At 35.8% G+C, this 21,898-nt stretch overlaps 1 protein-coding gene across 1 annotated transcript in view; it reads left to right on the forward strand.

Annotated features, from left to right (window-relative positions):
- LOC106883803 (uncharacterized) overlaps nucleotides 1–21,898 on the forward strand; it is a gene marked incomplete at both ends in the record, with an annotated part of 141,385 nt that overhangs the window by 89,823 nt on the left and 29,664 nt on the right. The window contains 4 exons of the mRNA XM_089340735.1: nucleotides 387–476; nucleotides 5,303–5,366; nucleotides 5,673–5,827; nucleotides 11,391–11,510. Of these exons, the coding sequence (XP_089196861.1) occupies nucleotides 387–476; nucleotides 5,303–5,366; nucleotides 5,673–5,827; nucleotides 11,391–11,510 (429 nt within the window). The remainder of the gene's footprint in view (nucleotides 1–386; nucleotides 477–5,302; nucleotides 5,367–5,672; nucleotides 5,828–11,390; nucleotides 11,511–21,898) is intronic.

Below are 21,898 nucleotides of genomic sequence, written 5' to 3' on the forward strand. Positions count from 1 at the left end.
TCAGTTTTCAATCTGCCGAACAACTAAGCTTGATTCCTAGTGGCATGTTGCATCTTTGAGCAAGGTACTTCGTTTTTCACGTTGCTCCAGTCCACTTGGCTAGCAAAAATTAGTTGTACCTGTAATTCAAAGCCCTGTCACGTTCAGTCTCATGTTGAAACTACATTAAGGGTACACGCCTGTGGAGCACTCAGCCACTTGCACCTTAATTTCACAAGCTGGCTGCTCTGTTGATCAGATCAACTGGGATACTTGGCACCATAACCAACAGGGTACCAGTTATTCCTTCTATGATCTTAAGGTTACTGTTAGGCCGTGTAGAAATAGCTTTGCTTGATAAACCCTGCTCTGATTAATCTCTCTGTTTTATTGTTTTCTTATAACAGTTAAGACAGAACCTAACACAGATCCCGGGCCATCAGATTCTCCCTACCCAGCAACCACTGCTTCTGGGGACAATCTGGAAAACTTCTCAGGTAAGTACCTTGTCATTTTGTTCCTTATTCATTCTGTTGACTTTCACTTTTTGTTATTGTTATCTTGACCCTAGGTCAGTCAAACCCTAAAACATTGCAGACAGGACCATTCCACCTTCTGTTTGTGTTATGTCCTAAATGTCGATTTAGGCATAAGGCCAGCACTTTTGTGGGGCAGAGCTGAGTTGGTACCATTAACCCCTAATTCTTGACTGCTGCCTTATTTTAACTACTCCTATCCCTAAAAAGATGAAAGGTAGAAGTTAATCAGTGTGATTTTAAACAACCCTGCAAGTTAGGGGGAAGGGTTGAGTCAATCACATTGACTGCAGTATTTAATTGGTCTGATTTTATCAGCCCCGAAACAATGAAAGACAATGTCAGCCTCAGCAGAATTTGAACTCAGAACATAAATACTGATGCTATGAAGCATTTTACCCAGTCTGTTAATGATTCTGTTAGCTCATGCCTAATAATAATAATAATAATTTCAAATTTTAGCACAAGACCAGCAATTTCAGAGAAAGGAGAAAATTCATTACATTAACCCCAGTGCTCGACTGGCACGTATTTAATTGACCCTGAAAGAATGGAGGGCAAAGACAACCCTCGGCAGAATTTGAACTCCCATCATTTGCAGCATTTTGTCCGGCATGCTAATGATTCTGCCAGCTTGCTGCCTAAATAATAATAATAATAATAATAATAATAATAATAATAATAATAATAATAATAATAATAATAATAATAATAATAATTATAATAATAATAATTATAATAATAATAATTCTTTCTACTAAAGGCACAATGCCTGAAATTTTGGGGTAGTGGGACTAGTCAATTACATTCACCCCAGTGTTTCACTGGTACTTGATTTATCGACCCTAAAAGGATGAAAGGCAAAGTTGACCTTGGCAGAATTTGAACTCAGAACTTAAAGATGGATGGATGAAATGCCACTAAGCATTTTGCCCGGCGTGCTAACGACTCTGCCAGATTACTGCCTTAATAATAATAATAATAATAATAATAATAATAATAATAATAATAATAATAATAATCCTTGTTTTATTGGCCACAAGGGCTTAATATAAATCAAAGACTTGTAAGGACAAAGACAGGACGAAAAGTACAAAGGGTTTTGTCCGAAAAGAAAACGTTCGTGTAAACATTAATAACAGCGAAAAAATATAACAAATAAGACTCCCAATAGGGGGAGGCATTTTGAAAGGTTACACGTGGAAAGACCCATAAAAGCTATGGGAGCCTGGTCAAAATAATAATAATAATAATAATAATAATAATAATGACATCTTTTTAAAAAAAAAAACTGATGGTGAAATAATAACTCTTAGTATCTTTATTCTTTGTGTTGTGGAGTGAAAATAGATGAAAATTGTGGTTTAGAAGCTTTCGCATGGTGATCAAGAAGCGATAGCAATTTCTATTTTGGGAAGGGAAGAAAAAAAAAACAAAAAGAACTTGGTGCATTTACGTCCACATGTGCAGGCATGCACTTTAACATTTCATCTTGATACTTTCCTGATTTTGTTATTTATTTTTTGGTGGGGGGGGTTTCTTTTTGTACGTGTTTTCCTTCTGTTCCGTGAAGAACAAATATGTTGTTTTCAAAAGCCAAAACATCAGCAGCAACAACAACAACAACAACAACAGCAACAGCAACAACAATAGCCACTAAAATAACAAAGACTGAGCTAAAAAACATTCCAACAAGCTAGTTTTTTTGGTTTTGTTTTGTTTTTTTGGGGGTTTTTTTATTTACATCTTAAACGGAACGCAGTGCAATAAAAATATTTTTAAAAAAACAAAACAAAGTAAGCAAGTAATAAGAAAAGGAAATCAACCCTCACCCCTAACCCCACCCCACTTAAAAAGAAAAAAAAAGCGGGGGGGGGGGGGGAACTCTTAATTAAAGTTTCTAGTCAAGCAAGAAAACAAATACGAAATGTTGTGTCCCACCAATGAGGGCAAAGTAAGGGAATGGCATTTCGAATTGAACTCCTTGATTTTGGGTGTGCAAGCTGCAGTTGACTGTGTGGCTACCGGCTGTAAAATGAGTTTGTTTTCTTAAGAAGTAGCATGTTGGTGTTGTGGAGCAACTTGCAGATATTTTCTTGTGCTCTTTCGGGGGGGGGGCAGGGGGAGAGAAGGGGTTTGGTTTTTGTCTTGTTTTACAACCAAAGGGAAAATGCTGCGAGTGAGGCAACAGCCTGTCTACTCTAATTCTTGCAGACTGGCTTTGAAATCTTAACTGGTGCCACCGACAGCAACTGCTTCAAGACAACTAGGAGGTCTCTGTATGGTCATTTCATTTTACTAAAGATAGCAGCCAGATCCCTGCCTTCATGAACCACATCCTTATAGAAAAGGATGTATATATCTGTTATCATTCATCTTTTATGTTTGTCTACAGTAATTCTTGCAGACTGGCTTTGAAATCTTAACTGGTGCCACCGACAGCAACTGCTTCAAGATAACTAGGAGATCTCTGTATGGTCGTTTCAGTTTACTAAAGATAGCAGCCAGATCCCTGCCTTCATGAACCACATCCTTATAGGAAAGGATGTATATATCTGTTATCACTCATCTTTTATGTTTGTCTACAGTAATTCTTGCAGACTGGCTTTGAAATCTTAACTGGTGCTACCGACAGCAATTGTTTCAAGACAACTAGGAGGTCTCTGTATGGTCATTTCATTTTACTAGAAATAGCAGCCAGATCCCTCCCTTCATGAACCACATCCTTATAGAAAAGGATGTATTTATCTGTTACTCTTTACTCTTTTACTTGTTTCAGTCATTTGACTGTGGCCATACTGGAGTACCACCTTTAGTCGAGCAAATTGACCCTAGGACTTATTCTTTGTAAGCCTAGTACTTACTATATCGGTCTCTTTTGCCGAACCGCTAAGTTACAGGGACGTAAACACACCAGCATCAGTTGTCAAGTGATATTGGGGGGACAAACACAGACACACAAACTCACACATTATATATATACACGACGGGCTTCTTTCAGTTTTGTCTACCAAATCCACTCACAAGGCTTTGGTCAGCCCGAGGCTATAGTAGGAGACATTTGCCCAAAGTGTCACACATTGGGACTGAACCCGGAACCATGTGGTTGGTAAGCAAGCTACTTACCACACAGTTGCCGCAGTAATGTTTATTTCACGAAACAATTGGTTAAGTTTGGGGGAAGTTAAACATCTTTTGATATCTGCAAGAAACGTTTGGACAGTGGGATGTTAGTGTTGATATTCTGGTGAAGAAGGATTGGACCAAGTTGCTTAGTGCAGGGTCTGGTGGGAATTTGCCAAATGGGAAGTGAGAGGGGGTTTATGTGTGTTGCTGAGTGGATCTTTACTAATTAGTAGGTAAGGTAAAAGATACAGTTATTTACTTGAGTTATACCAATTCAAGGGCATATATAAATTTCCCAGCTGGACGAGATGACTCATTTTTGCCAGCTAAGTGGACTGGAGTATCGTGAAATGAAGTGCTTTGCTCAAGAACACAACACATCGCCCAGTCCAGGAATTGAAACCACAATCTTATAATCATGAGTCCCACACCGTAACCACTAGGCCGTGTGTCTCCACTATTGCCCAGTCCAGGAATTGAAAGTACAATCTTATAATCATTAGTCCCACACCCTAACCACTAGGCCATATGCCTCCACTATTGCCCATTTCAGGAATTGAAACTACAATCCTACGAACATGAGTCCAGAGCCCTAACCACTAAGCTATGTGTTTCCACTACTAATTAGTAGTGGTGGTGGTGGTGGTGGTGGTAGTGGTAGTGGTAGTAGTAGTAGTAGTAGTAGTAGTAGTAGTAGTATATAGCTAATTAGCTCAGCAAAGCAGAAACTGGTGTAGCAGTGGTAATTGAATAGTCACTGAGTGGAGACAGCATGTCTGTGGGTTAGAGAGTCTTTCACCTTTTAACTGTGAAATTAAATTTCATGGTTATTCCTGAAATGATGTTAAACATCTACCAAAACAAATAGAAATTGGTATTTTCTGCTAGTCACTTTGCTTCAATAAACTCGGCATATCTTGACATAAGAGAAAGTAGTTTCAAACATGACATTCCTCAACAAAAGATAAATTGGTGTGTATATGTATATATATATATATATATATATATATATATATACACATTCATTCTGCAGTTGGGGGTAATGAAAGTTTGTGTGGATATATCTGATTTCTGGAGTGAAGGGGTTAAAACAAAAGTAAGGGACATTGGATAATCTGGTCCTGAATTCAGTATGTCTGGAAAAAAAAGTAGGACAGTCATGGTTGGAATGTCTTTGATCATAAGTTTGACAAGGTCCCTCAACCCTTTCACTGTGAAATCAAATTTCATGGTTATTCTTTTAGTAATGATGTTAAATATCTGCCAAACAGATAAAATTGGTTATTTTCTGCAGGCGATGTTGCCTCAAATAAACATGACATATCTGAGTAAGAAATAGTTCCAGACATGACATTCCCCCCAACAAAAGATAGATTGATACATAAAACTGTTTTCTGCAGTTAAGAGTAATGAAATTTTGAGTGGGATGTCTCTGATTAGTTTTTACAGTAAAAGGGTTGACAAATAATTGGCCAACCTTCATTCAACTGGATTCAGAGTCTTTGATGTTTGCCCATGTAGCAGCACTTCAGTTATCCTAAATGTATGTAAGCAACATTCTCTTGAGAGACACTTTGGTCTTTTTTTTTTTTTTTTTTTTTTTTGGAAGGAGGTCAGCTACTAATTTTTTATCATTTATTTATTTTATTTTTCTATTTCAGGTGATCCTAGTAAAAGTGCCACAGAATATCAGAATTCAAATTATCCACCAAATTATTTCAACAGGTAAGACACACACACACACACATATATATATATGTATGTATATATATATATATATATATATATATATATATATATATATATATATATACACGTATATATATAAGTCATCTTGGTAAATATAAGTCAACCTATTTCCTGTGGTTGTAAATTTTGGTCTGAAAAATTCAACTTATAAAATGGAATTTTGCAACAAAAGAATATTATTTTTCTGTTTATATTTTACACAATTTTTCACAACTTTTTTAATATTCTTTTTTATGTTTACTTTTCAAAACTCTTTTTTTTTTAAATTTTTTTTTTTTACAGTAATTCTTACTCCCATATCTTGTCTGCACCGGCATCACAAGCCAACAACATGCAAACCTACTCCAGCCAGCTTGGTTTCCAGAACCCAAGCTATTACCCCCAGCCAGGCCCCAGTCCATATCAGATGTTACAGTCTCCATATCAAGTATCAGATAGTAAGTAATGGCATATAACATAACACTATATATATGTGTATATATATATATATATATATATATATATATATATATATATATATATATGGGTGGGTGGGGTTGGAGGTCTTTTTTTTGTGTGTGTGTGACCCTTTTGAGATGTGTAGATGTAGCAAAGATACTGTAAAAGACATGACAACTTTTTATTTTTCCATTCATTTATAAAATTGCAAACCTAACCAACCCATTGTTAAATCCCAGCATTGAAAAGCAGACTTAATTGACTTATGTTTGATTTTATTTGATATTAAAACGAAAGGGTGTTAAAGAATAATTTGTTAAACCAGTGTTTGTTTGGGGTGGGGGTGGGGTTCTCAATTACCTAACCTATGATGCCACCCTTCAACATGGCATTAAAGTTTGCTAGCAGGATTTCCAAGTTCACATCAACTAACCTATAATGTTAATAATCATGATAACAATGATAATAATTATAGAAATGCTTGGAAAATCTTTTTACAAAATGATGTGAATTTTGTTTGTAAAAAAGATTTTTTTAAAAATAAACATACATTTAAAAATACATGCCAAGTGAGGTGTGGTATATTATCATTGGTATTTCAAAAGAAAGGTGAAGGATAACAGAAACACTGGTTTAATTAAATTATTAATAGAAATTCCTTTTTGTTTTTTTCCTTTTGTTTAGATGATAAAGATTTTTATAACAAATCTTAAAAAAAAGAAATTAATTAATTCAAAAAAATTTTTTTTTTTTTTTCATCTTTATAATTATGTAGATACTTCATAATTTGATATCCGTTGCAGTTGATTAGTGGAATTGGTAAATTCACAGAAAACAAACAACTCGCAGGGTTTTTAATTGCGCATCTTTCTGCTCTGAGTTCAGCCTTTCTTCCTTCCAGACTTAATAAAATAAAATATTCAAGTACCAGTTATGCACTGGGGTTCATCTAATCAACTGTATCCCTCCAAGTTTACAACCGTTTTTTCAGATTGTTAGAAATCAAAATTATTCTAAATTTCATTATTATTATAATGCTACCTGTCTTTGAGTATCTTTTTTTGTTTTTTGTTTCAATTATTTATGTCTTTGCCCATTCCCCACCCACCCCTTTTTTTTTTCTTTGTTTGCAACTACCAACCATGCTTGGGTTGTATGTTAATTTTGTGCTGTTACTAGAGATTTAACCACATGGATTGTTTTGTTTTTTGTTTTTTTTTGCTAGTCCACTAATCATTGTTTAGTTCATGACTTACAGTAGTAGCGGCAGAGAAAGAAATAAGTTGCCCTCACGGTCACAAAATTATGGTCTCGATTCCCAGACCGGCGGCGCATTGTGGTGCTCTTGAGCAAAACACTTTTGTTTCATGTTGCTCCAGTTTCACTCAGCCCTAAACTATTTTATTCTTTTACTTGTTTCAGTCATTTGACTGTGACCATGCTGGAGCACCGCCTCAAAGAAATCAACCCCAGGACTTATTCTTTGTAAGCCTGGTATTTATTCTATCAGACTCTTTTGCTGAACTGCTAAGTTATGGGGACATAAAACACACCAGCATCAGTTGTCAAGTGATATTTGCAGGACACGAAACAGATATATATACAATGGGCTACCAAATCCACTCACAAGGCTTTGCTCGACCTGAGGCTTTAGTAAGAAGACACTTGCCCAAAGTGCCACACAGTGGGACTGAACCCAGAACCATGTGGTTAGGAAGTAAGCTTCTTATTACACCAACCACTTTATGGAGTACACTGGATGCTTTTACATGGCACACTGCACAGACACTTTTATGTGGCACTGCACAGGTGCTTTTATGTGACACCGCACATAATATGGTTTATACTATTACCATGTAGCAAATCTTTTTTGCTGGAACTTGACATAAACTTCCATGCAACTGTACCCTTAATGTAATCCGTGGGTAGAATCAGAGTGACATTATGTGCAATAAGAGTTGGACGTTGTAATCACATTCTCTTAATTTTACTTGCAAGACTTGTGTCAACTCAAGGTAATGGTTGAAGGTACTGTATTTGGTGGTATAAAAGTCATACCCTAAATTTCAGAAACGCATGTTCAAGGAAAAAAAATGTTTTACATGCATTAAAGCATATGGAAAACACAACTTCACATATAGGTAATTTTGGGGGTCTTTTTTTTTTCTTCAGGGAAAAAAGTGCATCTTTATATACCTTCAAAAATGGTGTGTCTGTTTGTGAAGCTGCACAGAGATAAGAACAAGTCCCTTTGTGATTTATCGTAAAGCAAACTTGTGAACCATTTGACCATGTTTGAGCTATAGGTCAGTTTAAAGGTTGGATGATCACCTCTAAGAATTGCAGTCCTTTCCTATCATGACCATCATCACCCACTGTTGCTACTACTATAGTCATGTTCTTTTTAGTTTGTTTGTTCATTGTTTTTTTTTCTTTTCTGTATTTTTAGTTTCTTTTTTAATGACTGCAAATTGCTTTAGTATTCAGTTTCCAATATCATAATCAACAGCATGGTTTGACCTCACCACCTCCCAGCATGGTTATATTATATATATATATACATTGGAAATGTAATAAACAAAAATAAAATGGCCTCTTATTTATATCCACACATACATACATACATATAATATATATATACACACACATGCATACCTACACATATGAGCGAAGGGTTCTTTTACAGGGTTAGTCACAATCGGTAGATAGTACTCAATACATAGAATGTAGAGTTTAGAACATGAACTTTAATGGAATAGGCTTTTACAAAATGTTTGAACCTCTTAATTCTTTTAGCATTCACTTTACTCTTTCAAATATAATCCTTATTTAGTCACGTTGTTTTGAATTAATCATGTATTATCTCATAACTTTGAGATTTCAGTGATGTGACTGTATTTTTAGACTGACATTGTAGGTTAGGTGCAATAGGCTGGGCCTTGCCAGTATGAACATACAACAGGTAAAATATTCAAGCTTGATGTGACTGGTTTAAATATGCTAAAGGATTCTAAAATGTCTCGTTAAATTCAACTCCTAACATCCTTTTAAAAATGCTTGAAGCCAGTTGCTCAGTCTTGTAATTATTAAGTAGAAAATACTTAGAAATGGGTTTGTTTATTGAAATGCTTATAGTGTATTTACTTGTGGTTAGGTTATTGTGAAAATTGGTCTTTTTGTCAGAAAAGCATTTATTTCTGTTTGTATTATAAATAGTCATTTGTGCTAAAAATAATATTATGCACATGCGATTGCTAATTTTTTATTTAATAATAACCGAAAAAAAAAAACCCAGATATATTCAAAGATGAACGAAAGAAATGTTAGTAATAAATTAAATGCAATTAATAACAGACAACGAACATCCAAATATAAGAAGCAAATTAAATTAATGTTTTTTCCCTGATCTTTTTGGCTCTTTTTCATTATGAAATTTATAGGTAAGCAGAGTTACTCTCTTCAGACACAACATACCCAGCTATATTATACATGAAAGTTTTTAATTTAAAAAATAATTAAAAAAAAAAGACCTCTTCAAATAAATTACAAACTCGGTAACGCATTTGTTGATTTTGATAACGAATGTTGAAAAATATAAATAAACGATAAAAGAAAAAGGATTAAAGCTTTCTTCCTGAGATTAAGAAAGTTAATAACTTCCTTTGAAACAAATATAAACAAGAGTATTTTTACTTCGGGTGGTTTTAGGATTGAGAGATGCATGCAGTATTGGGTGGATTCATGTTATACAGGATGTTAAGAGTTACATGGAACAAACAAGCCTTTTCTAAGAACCTTATATATATATAAATTGTTTGAAGTGGTGTACAGATTTTATATATATATCCCCTCAAAGGGTTGAAAACGCTAAATAAATAGTTTTTATCTAAATCCTGACCACCCCTTTCCTTTTTTTTTTCTTGATATGTGCGTATATATATATATATATATATATATATATATATACATATATATATGTATGTATGGTAAAGGAAAAACTGAAGATGGAATATACGAGAATTTTTATTAACCACAACAATTGTTTCAACACATAGTATCGAACCCTCACGGGTGGGACACATAACAGCTGGTTCAGGAGCACAAATATATATATAAACATACACAAATGGATAGATAAATAGATAAATAAAATATACTTATAATGAGAGAGAGATTCTTTTATACATAGTGTTTCTGCCTTGTAAGAGTGTCCATCCATTCTTCACATGCCAAAGTGTGACCCTAGAACGGCTTGCCAGGTTAGTTTCCTCTGACCTGTGTGATGGAGTGCATTGCAGTTGCTCCTTGTAAATGTAAGGTGAGCCAGTAGATACTGGTTGTACTTTTATAACCAGTAAAACAGTTGAAGTCATGAAGTTTATAACTCTAACATTTGCAGTCAAATTTATATATGATATTGATCATGAGTAGATAGATAGATAGATAGATCATAGTTAGAACTACAATTTCTAGTCAAAAACTAAGACATCTGACTACTTTTCACTTGAAAATGTTAAAACATTTTCCAATTTCTAAACACATTCAACTCAATAATATTCACAAAAAAATTATTAGATTTTTTTTTTTTTAATTAATTTAAAAAAATTATCTTGTTAATAAGGGCCAAAAACTAACTCCACCCGAATTACCTTTCCACCCTCTTTCACTCAACATTTTGTTGACTGGTGTGATTAATTAAATAGTTAATTAATTAACACTTTTTTTTGTTTGTGTTTTTTTTTTAATTCATAAGTTCATTTACATTTTTTTTCTTCTTAATTATAATAATCTCACTTTTGATTCACTTCTGTTAAGTGACAAATTCTAATAGTTTTTTTCTTTGTTTGTTTGTTTGTTTCTATTTAATTAAAAAATAACTTATGTATATATGTGCGTGTGTATGCATGTGTAGATACATTTGTATGTATATACACAATGTCTATATATGTACATGTATCTGTTTCTATATTTATATATAGACATATATATGCACATATATATATATATGTGTATATCTGTATATATATATATATATATATAGATATATATAGATATATATATATCTGTGTATATATATATATATATATATATATATATATATATGTATATATATATATATATAGATATAGATATATAGATATATATATAGATGTATATATATATATAGATATAGATATATAGATATATATATAGATGTATATATATATATAGATGTATATATAGATATAGATATAGATATATAGATATATATATATAGATATATATAGATATATATATATATATATAGATATATATATATATAGATAGATATATATATATATATATAGATATATATATATAGATATATAGATATATATATATAGATATATAGATATATATATATATATATATAGATATATATATATATATAAAGATATATATATATATATATATATATATATATATATATATATATATATATATATATGCATATACCCACATATATAAAATGCTGGTGAATGTTCATCATTTCCATGTTTTGGTTCTGGGAAGATTGGGTGAGATTTGTTTTTCTTGATTCAGCAGTGAAATTGAAGACCACCAATAGTCAGATGCCAAACCCCAGCTACTTAACGAGCGGTGGTTACTTAGGATCCGGTTCGGGACCATTTTCTCAGTCGGGACAAAGTCCATATATGTGCGGTGAGTAAAAAGAAAAAAAAAAAGAAAAAGAAATAAAAATATAAATTTGGTGTTGTTCCGTTGTTGGCTATGAGGAGAGGGTCCATTATTGATTATTAATTAAATAGGCTGTTCTAATTAATTTATGTTAATTTTTTTTTTTTTTTTTTTTTTTTTTTTGGTTGTAATTTTATTTTATTTGTAAAGAATATTCCCTTTCTCCATTCATTGTCAGGGGGTATGTGGGACCAATATGGGCCTCTTGTTAATCACTTTACTTGTTTGATTATCACTTCAGATTTCCCTGAGAAAAACCTCAAATTAGCATATCTGGTTGGACATGGGATGTCAGATCAATCAATAATATAGCAATATTATGTAATCGACTTACCCCCCCACTCTAAATCTGCTGGCCTTGTGCCAAACTTAGAAAGTTTTTATTATTATTATTAGTAGTAGTAGTAGTATTAAGGCTGCAAGCTGGCAGAATCAGCACGCCAGGCGAAATGCTTACCGATATTTCGTCTGCTGCTACGTTTTGAGTTCAAATTCTGCCAAGGTTGACTTTGCTTTGCTTCCTTTCAGGGTTGATAAATTAAGTACCAGTTGTCTACTGGCCTCCTTTCCCCAAATTTCAGGCCTTGTGCCGATAGTAGAAAGGATTATTATTATTATTATTATTATTCCCCTTACTCTTTATTAAGAATCAATATTCTAATACTTCCTCTCATGTCATGTAGGAGTACATTTACATTCGTTGTTTGTCGTTTTATTTTTATCTACTTATTTTTCTTGAATGAAACTTTTTTTGTTTTTCTTTCGTTATCATTAATTAGCTATAGATTATGTCTTTCGGTGGGAAGGAGTTTCAACGTTAACGAATGTTTAGAAAATAAGAAGTGACAAAAAAAACAAAAAAAAAACCTCAATTTGTATATTTTAATTTTTCCACCGCAATCACTTTTCCCCATTTTGAAAAGACAACGTGTGTGTATGTATGTGTATATATGTATATATATATATATACACATACATATATATAAAATCAAAGACTGAAATTTATGGTATTATTTTGTTACACTTGTTTCAATACAACATGGGAAATATATTTTACAAGCATTAATATCAATATAACACCCGGGTTTTAATCCTTTTTATTTTCGTGTGTGTGTGTGTGTGTATGTATATATGTATAATATATATATCTATATATATATATATGTATGTATGTATGTGTAATATATAGTTAATATCTTTGGAACATCGCTTGTTTGTTTTGAGTTTTTTATGTATTTTTTTACATAATTGTTTATTTGTTTTTACATTGTTGATTTTTGCTACTACTATTGCTACCACCACCACCACTACTACCACCACAATTACTCTGGATTGTGTCAGTTACGTTTATTAGCTACACCGCCCCCCCCCCCCCCTCATCACACCTTATTCCACTGCCGCCACCACCACCCACACCCCATCGTACCCCTTCACCGCCCTGCCTTACGCCATGGTTTGCTCTTTTTTTTTGTTTGTTTTGTTTTGTTTGTTCATTGGTTTGCTGCAAATGAGAAAAATCTTAGTGTGCAGTTTTTGTTTCCGTTTATTTTTTTTTAATAATCTTTCTAACCTGGTCTGTGCTTGCAGTGAAATAACAAGAAAAACAAAAAAAAAAAATAGAAAATAATAATGAAAATAATGTAGATTTACTAACACAACACAACTTCCTCCTATCCCACCCTACCACCACACCCATCACCCCTTCCTCTCCTCTTCCTCTTGCCTGCTTGCCTACCCCCTTCACTTCCATCCCCTCTCCACCTCTCACCCCCTTTCATTCATTCATTCATTCATTCATTATGTATGCATCAAGTGAAATTTAGTTGAATGTGGCTGTGTGTTAAGAAGTTTGCTTCCCAACCACATGGTTTGAAGTTCAGTCCCTCTGTATGCTGGCACATTGGACAATTGTCTTCTACTATAACCATAGTCCTGGGCCAACCACAGCTTGTGGCTGGGATTTGGTTGACGAAAACTGAAAGAAGCCCATTTTATAGATACATATGTGTGTTCATCCCCCTGCAACTGCTTGACAACCGTTGTTGGTTTGTTTACGTCTCCATAAGTTTGTAGTGTGCATCAAATGAAATTTCATTGAATGTGGCTGTGTGGTAAGAAGTTTGCTCTGCAACCATTTCGTTTCAAGTTCAGTCCCTCTGTATGCTGGCACTTTGGTCAATTGTCTTCTACTCTGCAGCCCTGGGCCAACCAAAGCTTGCAGTTGGGTTTTGGTCGACAAAAACTGAAAGAAGCCCATCTCATAGATGTATGTGTGTTTGTCGGCCCCACTGCCACTGCTTGACAACCATTGTTGGTTTGTTTACATCCCCATAAGTTTGCGGTTAGTGGCTTGGCAAAAGAGAGTGGTAGAATAAGTATGAGACTTCAAAAAAATAACCACTGAGGTAGATCTGTCTGGCTAAACCCTTCAGGGTGGTACCCCAATATGGCCGCAATTCAATGACTGGAACAAGTGAAAGATAAAAGAGCCTTGGCCTTGTCCTGTCGTTATATATATATATATATATATATATATACACACACACACACACACGACAGTTTTCTTTCAGTTTCCATCTACCAAATCCACTCGCAAGTCTTTGGTCAGCCCAAGGCTATAGTAGAAGACACTTGCCCAAGGTGCCACGCAGTGGAACTGAGCCTGGAACCATGTGGTTTGGAAGCAAGCTTCTTACCACACATCCATGCTGCGCCTGTAAATGTAAATCCATAAATACAGGCAAATTTCAACTTGTGAATGTAGTTGGTTTCAGCCATTCTTTAACTATACCGTCGTGTCTGGGCTTCCATACTGTTTCCCTGAGTCAGATTTCACTGGCAAGACATCAGTCAGCCCAGGGCTATAAGTAGAAAACACTTGTTCAATGTGCCAGTTTTTGGATTAACTCAAAACTATGATTGCCAATTAATGGCCAATGGCTTAGTAGTGGAAGACATTTCGCTCCAAAGTGCCATAGTTTTGGGTTAAACCAGAGCTGTGATTGCTAAGTAAACTTCTCGACCACACAGCCATCATGTATGTGTGTGTATACAGGGAGGGTATGGAGATTACATGCCAACCATTTTATCCAATTTTTTGTATTCTTTTGTTTATATTTATTCAAATGTATCTTAAATTGTTTCTTCTTTTTTTTGCTTTTACAGTTGTCTGCTTTTTTTTCTTTTTTCTTTTTCTTTTTAGCAGTCTTTTGACCTCTTATTATAATGAGCCACCATTTTCCTTTGTTATTTGTTATTTGTTATTTATGTATTTCTTTTTCATTTTGTTTTTTTTTGCATTTCATTTCATTCTAACGGAGAAGGTGTAGCTATTATTAAGTGTAACATACATATCTGCATCCATCTACATATATTCGTTATTCTTCAACGAGAATAGTTTTGACAGTGACTTCGGGTGTTTCGGCTAGCTCAATCATCGTCGGACTGACATTCCAATGATGCCTTAGCTAGCCAAAACTTCAAAGTCACTATCAATACTCTTCTTGTTAAAAAATAATAAATCTATACTCTATCACATGTATTGAGTAAACGTCCAATTTAATGTAAAAAACATTAGGTTTATAAGCCCTAAAATTCACTTTATAATTGCCTACGGGCATATAACATAATGGTTAAGTGCGTAGGCTACCAACACCAAGCTTCCTAATTCAATTCCAGGCAGTACCTCTCATTGACCCTCAAGCATGTACAAGAAAATAAATAAATGATAATAATAAGTAGATGTGCGGTTTCCAGTCATTTGTTGACCCCTTGAGACCCACTTTTGAGACCCCTGCACTTGAGTCAAGTTTGTCATTCAATTTGCTGCGAGTGATAAAAATAAATACCAGTCATGCACTGGGGTTAATTCAGTATTAGTGTGGCCAGTCTGACGATGGGCCTCATCTCATACAGCCTGCTTCTCAGAAAGGTTTGTCTATGCCGGGTCTGCAGACTTTCCTAATTTCTGACCTTGTGCTTGTCTAAAGAAGTGCTGTTTGGTGTGTATGTGTGTAGAACCATTAATGGTATTTGGTCATTGTTGTGTTCTGTAAGTAGTTGTGTAACAGTAGAAGCGCCGGTGGTGGCGCTGGTCTGGTCATCGGAGAAGCTGTCAGATGTTGCCATTCCATCTACCACTCCTTCCTTCCTTCCATTTTGGTTTTTACAGCACTTGAAACAGTACTTTGGCAGTGGTGGTGGTGCTGGGAGTGGGGGGATGATGTCTACCAGAGTTTGTTGATGGTTGTACTGTTAATTATGGTAGGGGTAGGAGGAGGGAACCGACATTGTTGCAGCTATCCCTTTTTCTTTTTTTTTTTCTGTTCTGTCATTTTTTATTCTTAGTTGAACTAGATTTTAGCCAAATAATTGCACACGCACACACACACACACTCACATATGCAAGCACACGCATACATACACATGCATACACACATGTTATGGTAAAGTCTTCTTCTCAATACAATAGAAAAACCTAAAAGCAGAACAATCATCATCATCATCATCATCATCGTTTAACGTCCGCTTTCCATGCTAGCATGGGTTGGACGATTTGACTGAGGACTGGTGAAACCGGATGGCAACACCAGGCTCCAATCTAATTTGGCAGAGTTTCTACAGCTGGATGCCCTTCCTAACGCCAACCACTGCCATGTATTCAAGACATACAGCGCTGCATTCAATAGGAATATAACTGAATAATAATCCTTTTTACTATAAGCATAAGGCCTGAAATATGAGGGGAGGGGACTAGTCGATTACATCAACTGGTGCTTGACTGGTACTTATTTTATCACCCCTAAAAAGGATGAAAGGCAATGTTGACCTTGGCGGAATTTGAACTCAGAACAAAAAGACAGACGAAATACCGCTAAGCATTTTGCGCGATGTGCTAACGATTCTGCCAGCTCACCGTCTTACTACTGCTACTACTACTACTACTGATAATAATAATAATTTCTACTATAGCCACAAGGCCTGGAATTTTGGGGGAGGAGACTAGTCGATTACATCGAAACCCCCCACTGGTACTTTATTTATAGAACCTGAAAGGACGAAAGACAAAGTTGGCCACAGCAGAATTTGAACTCAAAATGTGAAGACAGACGAAATGCCACTAAGCATTTTACCCAGCATGCTAATGATTCTGCCAACTCACTTTGACGACGGCGACAATGATGATGATGATGATGATGGTGGTGGTGGTGGTGGTGGTGGTGGTGGTGGTGGTGGTGGTGGTGGTGGTGGTGGTGGTGATGATGATGATGATGATGACCTGCTTGCCACTGGCTGAGTAGACTGGGTGGAGCAGCATGAAACAAAGTGTTTTCCTCAAGAACCCATTTCACCGCCGGCCTTGGGTATTGAAACCACAATGTTGCGATTATGACTGCAAACGCCCTTAACCACTAGGCCCGTATGCTTGTATGTAATTCACTATGCTGAAAGGATGGTGGGGAAAGAAACACTCTCTTTTCCCTCTGTCTTTCTCCCTGTCTGTCTGTTTATCTCTCTCTCTCTTTTATATTAAATAGACTTCTATGATCCAATTTAATAGAACATAGAACTGAAGTAGTTATTTTCTTTTACTTACCCCCTGTAAGTGGCACACTTAATTACTTTAAGTAACTTTCCTTCAGAGGTTTAGGCCACCTCTGCCACCTCCACCACCATCAAATCTCCCTCTCTCTCTCCTCTCAGCCACTTTCCTCCCATCCTCCTCCTCCTCCTCCTCCTCCTCCCAACACAGTGCAATCTATACAATAAGAACTTAATAGAGAGAAAGGAAAGGACTCTGACTTAACAATGTAGAAAGTGGGTTATCTTAAGGACCCTGTTATCAAACAGTGTATTAGCTGAGATGGGGAGGGGTACTGGCTCCCCCTCCTCAATCCCCCCACTCCCTCGTGGGGCAAGGAGGGGTCAAGGAACTGAACAAAAGCAACATCTCTATACAACTGTTGCCCATGAATTTGTCTGTTATATTTGGCTTGTTAGTACCTTAGTTGGGTTTTAGACCCTCCCCCATGTTAGCCCTTATAATCAGTTGTGTTTCAGCTTATACCTCCTCCCCGTCTTGTTTTTGGTGGGATGGTTCTTTCTTGGGGGGGGGGGGGGGTGTAGTTCTAGGCCCACTACATCCTCCAATATGTTGGCTTTTTAATTTTTTTTTTTTTTCTTTTTCTTTGGTAATATGCTATTTAGCTGCTTTTTCCAGCAGGAGTGGCTGTGTGCTAAGAAGCTGACCAAAGCCTTGTGATTGGATTTGGTAGACGGAAACTGAAAGCCCAATTGTATATACATATGTATATATTTGTGTGTGTGTTTACGTCCCCGTAACTTAGTGGTTCAGCAAAAGAGACCGATAGAATAAGTACTAGGCTTACAAAGAATAAGTCCTGTGATTGATTTGTTCAACTAAAGGCGGTGCTCCAGCATGGCCACAGTCAAATGACTGAAGCAAATAAAAGAATAAAAGAATAGAATATATAAATATATATATATATATATATAATTATTATAAAATATGTTAATTAATCATATATTAATTAATATCGATTAATTATCAGGAAGCCAGCACATCTAAAGAATCAAAGAGATACAGAAATATATATATGAGAGAGAGAGAGAGATGTATCTATAGATATGTGTGTTTGCCTCCCCCACCAACCCACCCATCCAGCATGGATGGCCACCGTCCAATGACTGACACAAGTAAAAGATGATGGAAACATCAGCCTAAAATTACATAAACAACACAAAAACATACAACCATGTAAATCCGTTCAATGATATATATATATTGTCTTTTGCTGTTCATATTCGTTACAAAGAATTAGATTCCACCAAAATTGCTGTCAGACTCTCATCGTGTCGAAGGAGTTCCTCTTTCATTAATTTTGGGGTTTCTTAAATGATTCCCCTATTCGTAAAGGATGCAGGATGTAGCTTGTGTTTGCTTTATTTTCGGTATCATGCCAGCCAACAGCAGGATAGGGCGGACATCATTCTTTCTCTGCTTTTGTGGGTGTGCCTGTATCTGTCTATGCACAACTGTGTGCACACACATGCCTCTCTCGCTTCTCTCTCTCTCTCTCTCTCTCTAGCTCTCATTCTTGCTAAATATGTACGTGTGTGTATGTGTATATATGTGTTTGAATATATATATATATATATAGATATATATATATATAGATATATATATATATATATGCATATACATATATGTATATATAAAGATGTATTTGCATATATTATATCTATATGTATATATTTATATATATGTGTATATATTTTTAGGTGTGCATATATATATTTTTATGTATGTGTGTGTATATATTTATGTATGTGTATACATATATAAATATGTGTATACATATATAAATATGTGTATACATATATAAATATGTGTACATATGTATGATTATATATTTACTTATATATACATATGCATATATATATATATATATGTGTGTTTGTGTTTGTCCCCCTAGCATTGCCTGAAAAATGATGCTGGTGTGCTTACGTCCCCGTCACTTAGTGGTTCGGCAAAAAGAGACCAATAGAATAAGTACTAGGCTTACAAAGAATAAGTCCCGGGGGCGATTTGCTCGACTAAAGGCGGTGCTCCAGCATGGCCGCTGAGAGTAAAAGAATACATATAAACATACACTCGTATTTATTCTATGTATGCATACGTATGTGTATGTGTGTGTTCAATTATCTGTATGTATGCGTACATGTGTGTGTTCCTAATTACAAACAAGCTATATATTTTCTAGATGTTTATGAGATTTGTCAACTCAGTTTGATAGATTGCCTCTTGTGTTTTTTTAGCTCCACCATTCACCCCACGGCCACCACCACTGCCAGTCATTTAGTTTCATCTCCTTCAGTTAATTGTTAGGATAAATGCAAGCCATATAAAACTCTATGCCAATGTACATGTGCCTGTATGTATGAGTGTATGTGTGTGTGTGTATATATATATATATATGTGTATATATATTCTATCATTATTAATAAATTATAGGGCAGCAAAAAAAATTTTTGAAGTTTTATTTACCACCAGTGGTCTAGCGAGAATAAAAATCAGTCAATAGACTATATTTTATTCATTTAAAATACAGAGATGCCTATAATAGGACATCTGACCCGCTAGAGAGAGCAGCAAAAAACTCTATACCACAAAAATAGGAATAATTTCGAAAGGGAATGAAAAATAAAAACATTTACCAATCTATATTCCGTACCATGGTTTCAAGTTATTTTAACAAGATAAAAATATACCTTACAAGGAAAAACTATCTTCAGCGGAATAACCAGATCAGATATATATATATATATATATATATATATATATATATATATATATATACATACATACATATACTCATATGTTCTTTCTTATATTCTTTTACTTATTTCAGTCATTTGACTGCAGCCATGCTGGGGCACCGCCTTTAGTCGAACAAATTGACCCTGTGACTTATTCTTTGCAAGCCTAGTACTTATTCTAGTGGTCTCTTTTGCCAGACCTCTAAGCTACAGGGACATAAACGCACCAGTGTCGGTTGTCAAGCGATGGTGATGGGGACAAACACAGGCACACAAACATACATATATATACACATATACGACGGGCTTCTTTCAGTTTCCGTCTACCAAATCCACTCACATGGTTTTGGTCGGCCCGAGGCTATAGTAGAAGACGCTTGCCCAAGGTGCCACGCAGTGGGACTGAACCCAGGACCATGTGGTTGGTAAGCAAGCTACTTGCCACACAGCCACTACTGCGATAAAAATCCATCCAAGGGGTTTTCCATTTACATTATTTCCATTTATCCAGTTCTGCTAACGAGACTTGGGTTAGTCGTGGGTCCACTCGGGCCTTGTTAGTACCTTCAAGAAGGTGATAATGGTGGCAGCTGTTGTTAGTGTTTCTAACATTGTCCATCAACAACACCATCTGCATCAGCATCATGGAGTGGAGGAGTTTTAAGTTTCCAGTGGATGGTTTTCAGTGAACTGCGACTACTGGAACACCTGTTCTCTCTTCCTCATCATCTTCCCCTCCCTCTCTCTGTTTCTCTATCTCTTTCTTCCTCATCGTCTCCCCTACTCTCTCTCTCTCTCTCTCTCTTTCATAATCATGTTACTCTGCAAGATTAGATGAAATGTTTTCACATACAGAATTTATCTTTCCAAATACTTCTCTCTCTCTCTCTCTCTCTCTCTCTCTTTCCCTCTCTCTCTTTCTCTCTCATTCTGTTTGTTTCTGTTGTCTTTGTATGCATACACGCATACACATGGGAGACAGTGTGTGTGTGTGTGTGTGTAGATAGATGTGTGAGTGTAGGTATAGACATATACACACACATATACACAAATGTCTGTCTGTCTGTCTCTGTCTCTCTCATGGCTTGTATTGTCTTCATACATCATTATTCTTCTTCTCCACTGCACTCTCTCTCTCTCTCTCATATTTGTCTCCTCCTCCCTCTCCTCTGCTTTTATTCATGAAGATGTCCCATTCTTACCCTCCCCCTCCCCCCCAACATCCAACTGATTTATAAAGTCTTTATTTTACCTTCATCCTTTCTATGCTTTCTTTCCCGTCCCCCCTCCCTCCCTCCCCGCTTTTGCCACCATTTAAGTAAGACAACACAAAAGAAGGCAGCCCCCCCCTCCTCTTTTTCTTCCTTACTGTTTATTGGGATGTTTTAAAGTCCTGTCTCTGTCTGTCTGTCTGTGTGAAATATCTTCTCTAGACATCCATAAATCACTGTCCTTTCTTTCTCCCCCCCCCCCCCCGGCATGACTGGCTGGGTTTGGTGAAAAGAAAGAGAGCCTGGTTCTTTGTGCTTCAGAAAACAAGCAGTGCCCTCTCTCACTCTCTCACTCTTTTACTCCCATCTTCTTTCTATATCTCTCTCTTTCCTTTCCTGCCTCTGACTTTGTCCAATAATCTGTGAGCTCACTCACACTGCAACAAATCAAGAGAAAGAAGACAGTCTCGGGGGGGGGGGGGGTTCAGCAGAGTTAGGAGAGCTGCTGCATAGGGAACAGGATTGGCAGCAGCGAATGCACACACGCGCGTGTGCGTGCGTATACACGTATTAACAGAGAGGTTGGAAGAATGAATCCCCTGTGTCCAATAACAACCGCATCTCCTCTTCTGTCCCTGTTTGTGTTTCTTATAAGAAGGCAGTCCACACAACCTGAGAGATGCTGTGTGCCGTGTGAAACATTGACCAATCTACTTCTACCGTTCATCATTACTCCCTATCCCATAACTAGGTCCCTAGTTCTGTTAAGACTAATATTAAACCGAGATAATTTTCCATTAG

Source organism: Octopus bimaculoides, chromosome 23 (genome assembly GCF_046866305.1).
Source record: "Octopus bimaculoides isolate indiv1 chromosome 23, ASM4686630v1, whole genome shotgun sequence".
In the NCBI taxonomy this organism is placed as follows: Eukaryota; Metazoa; Mollusca; class Cephalopoda; order Octopoda; family Octopodidae; genus Octopus; species Octopus bimaculoides.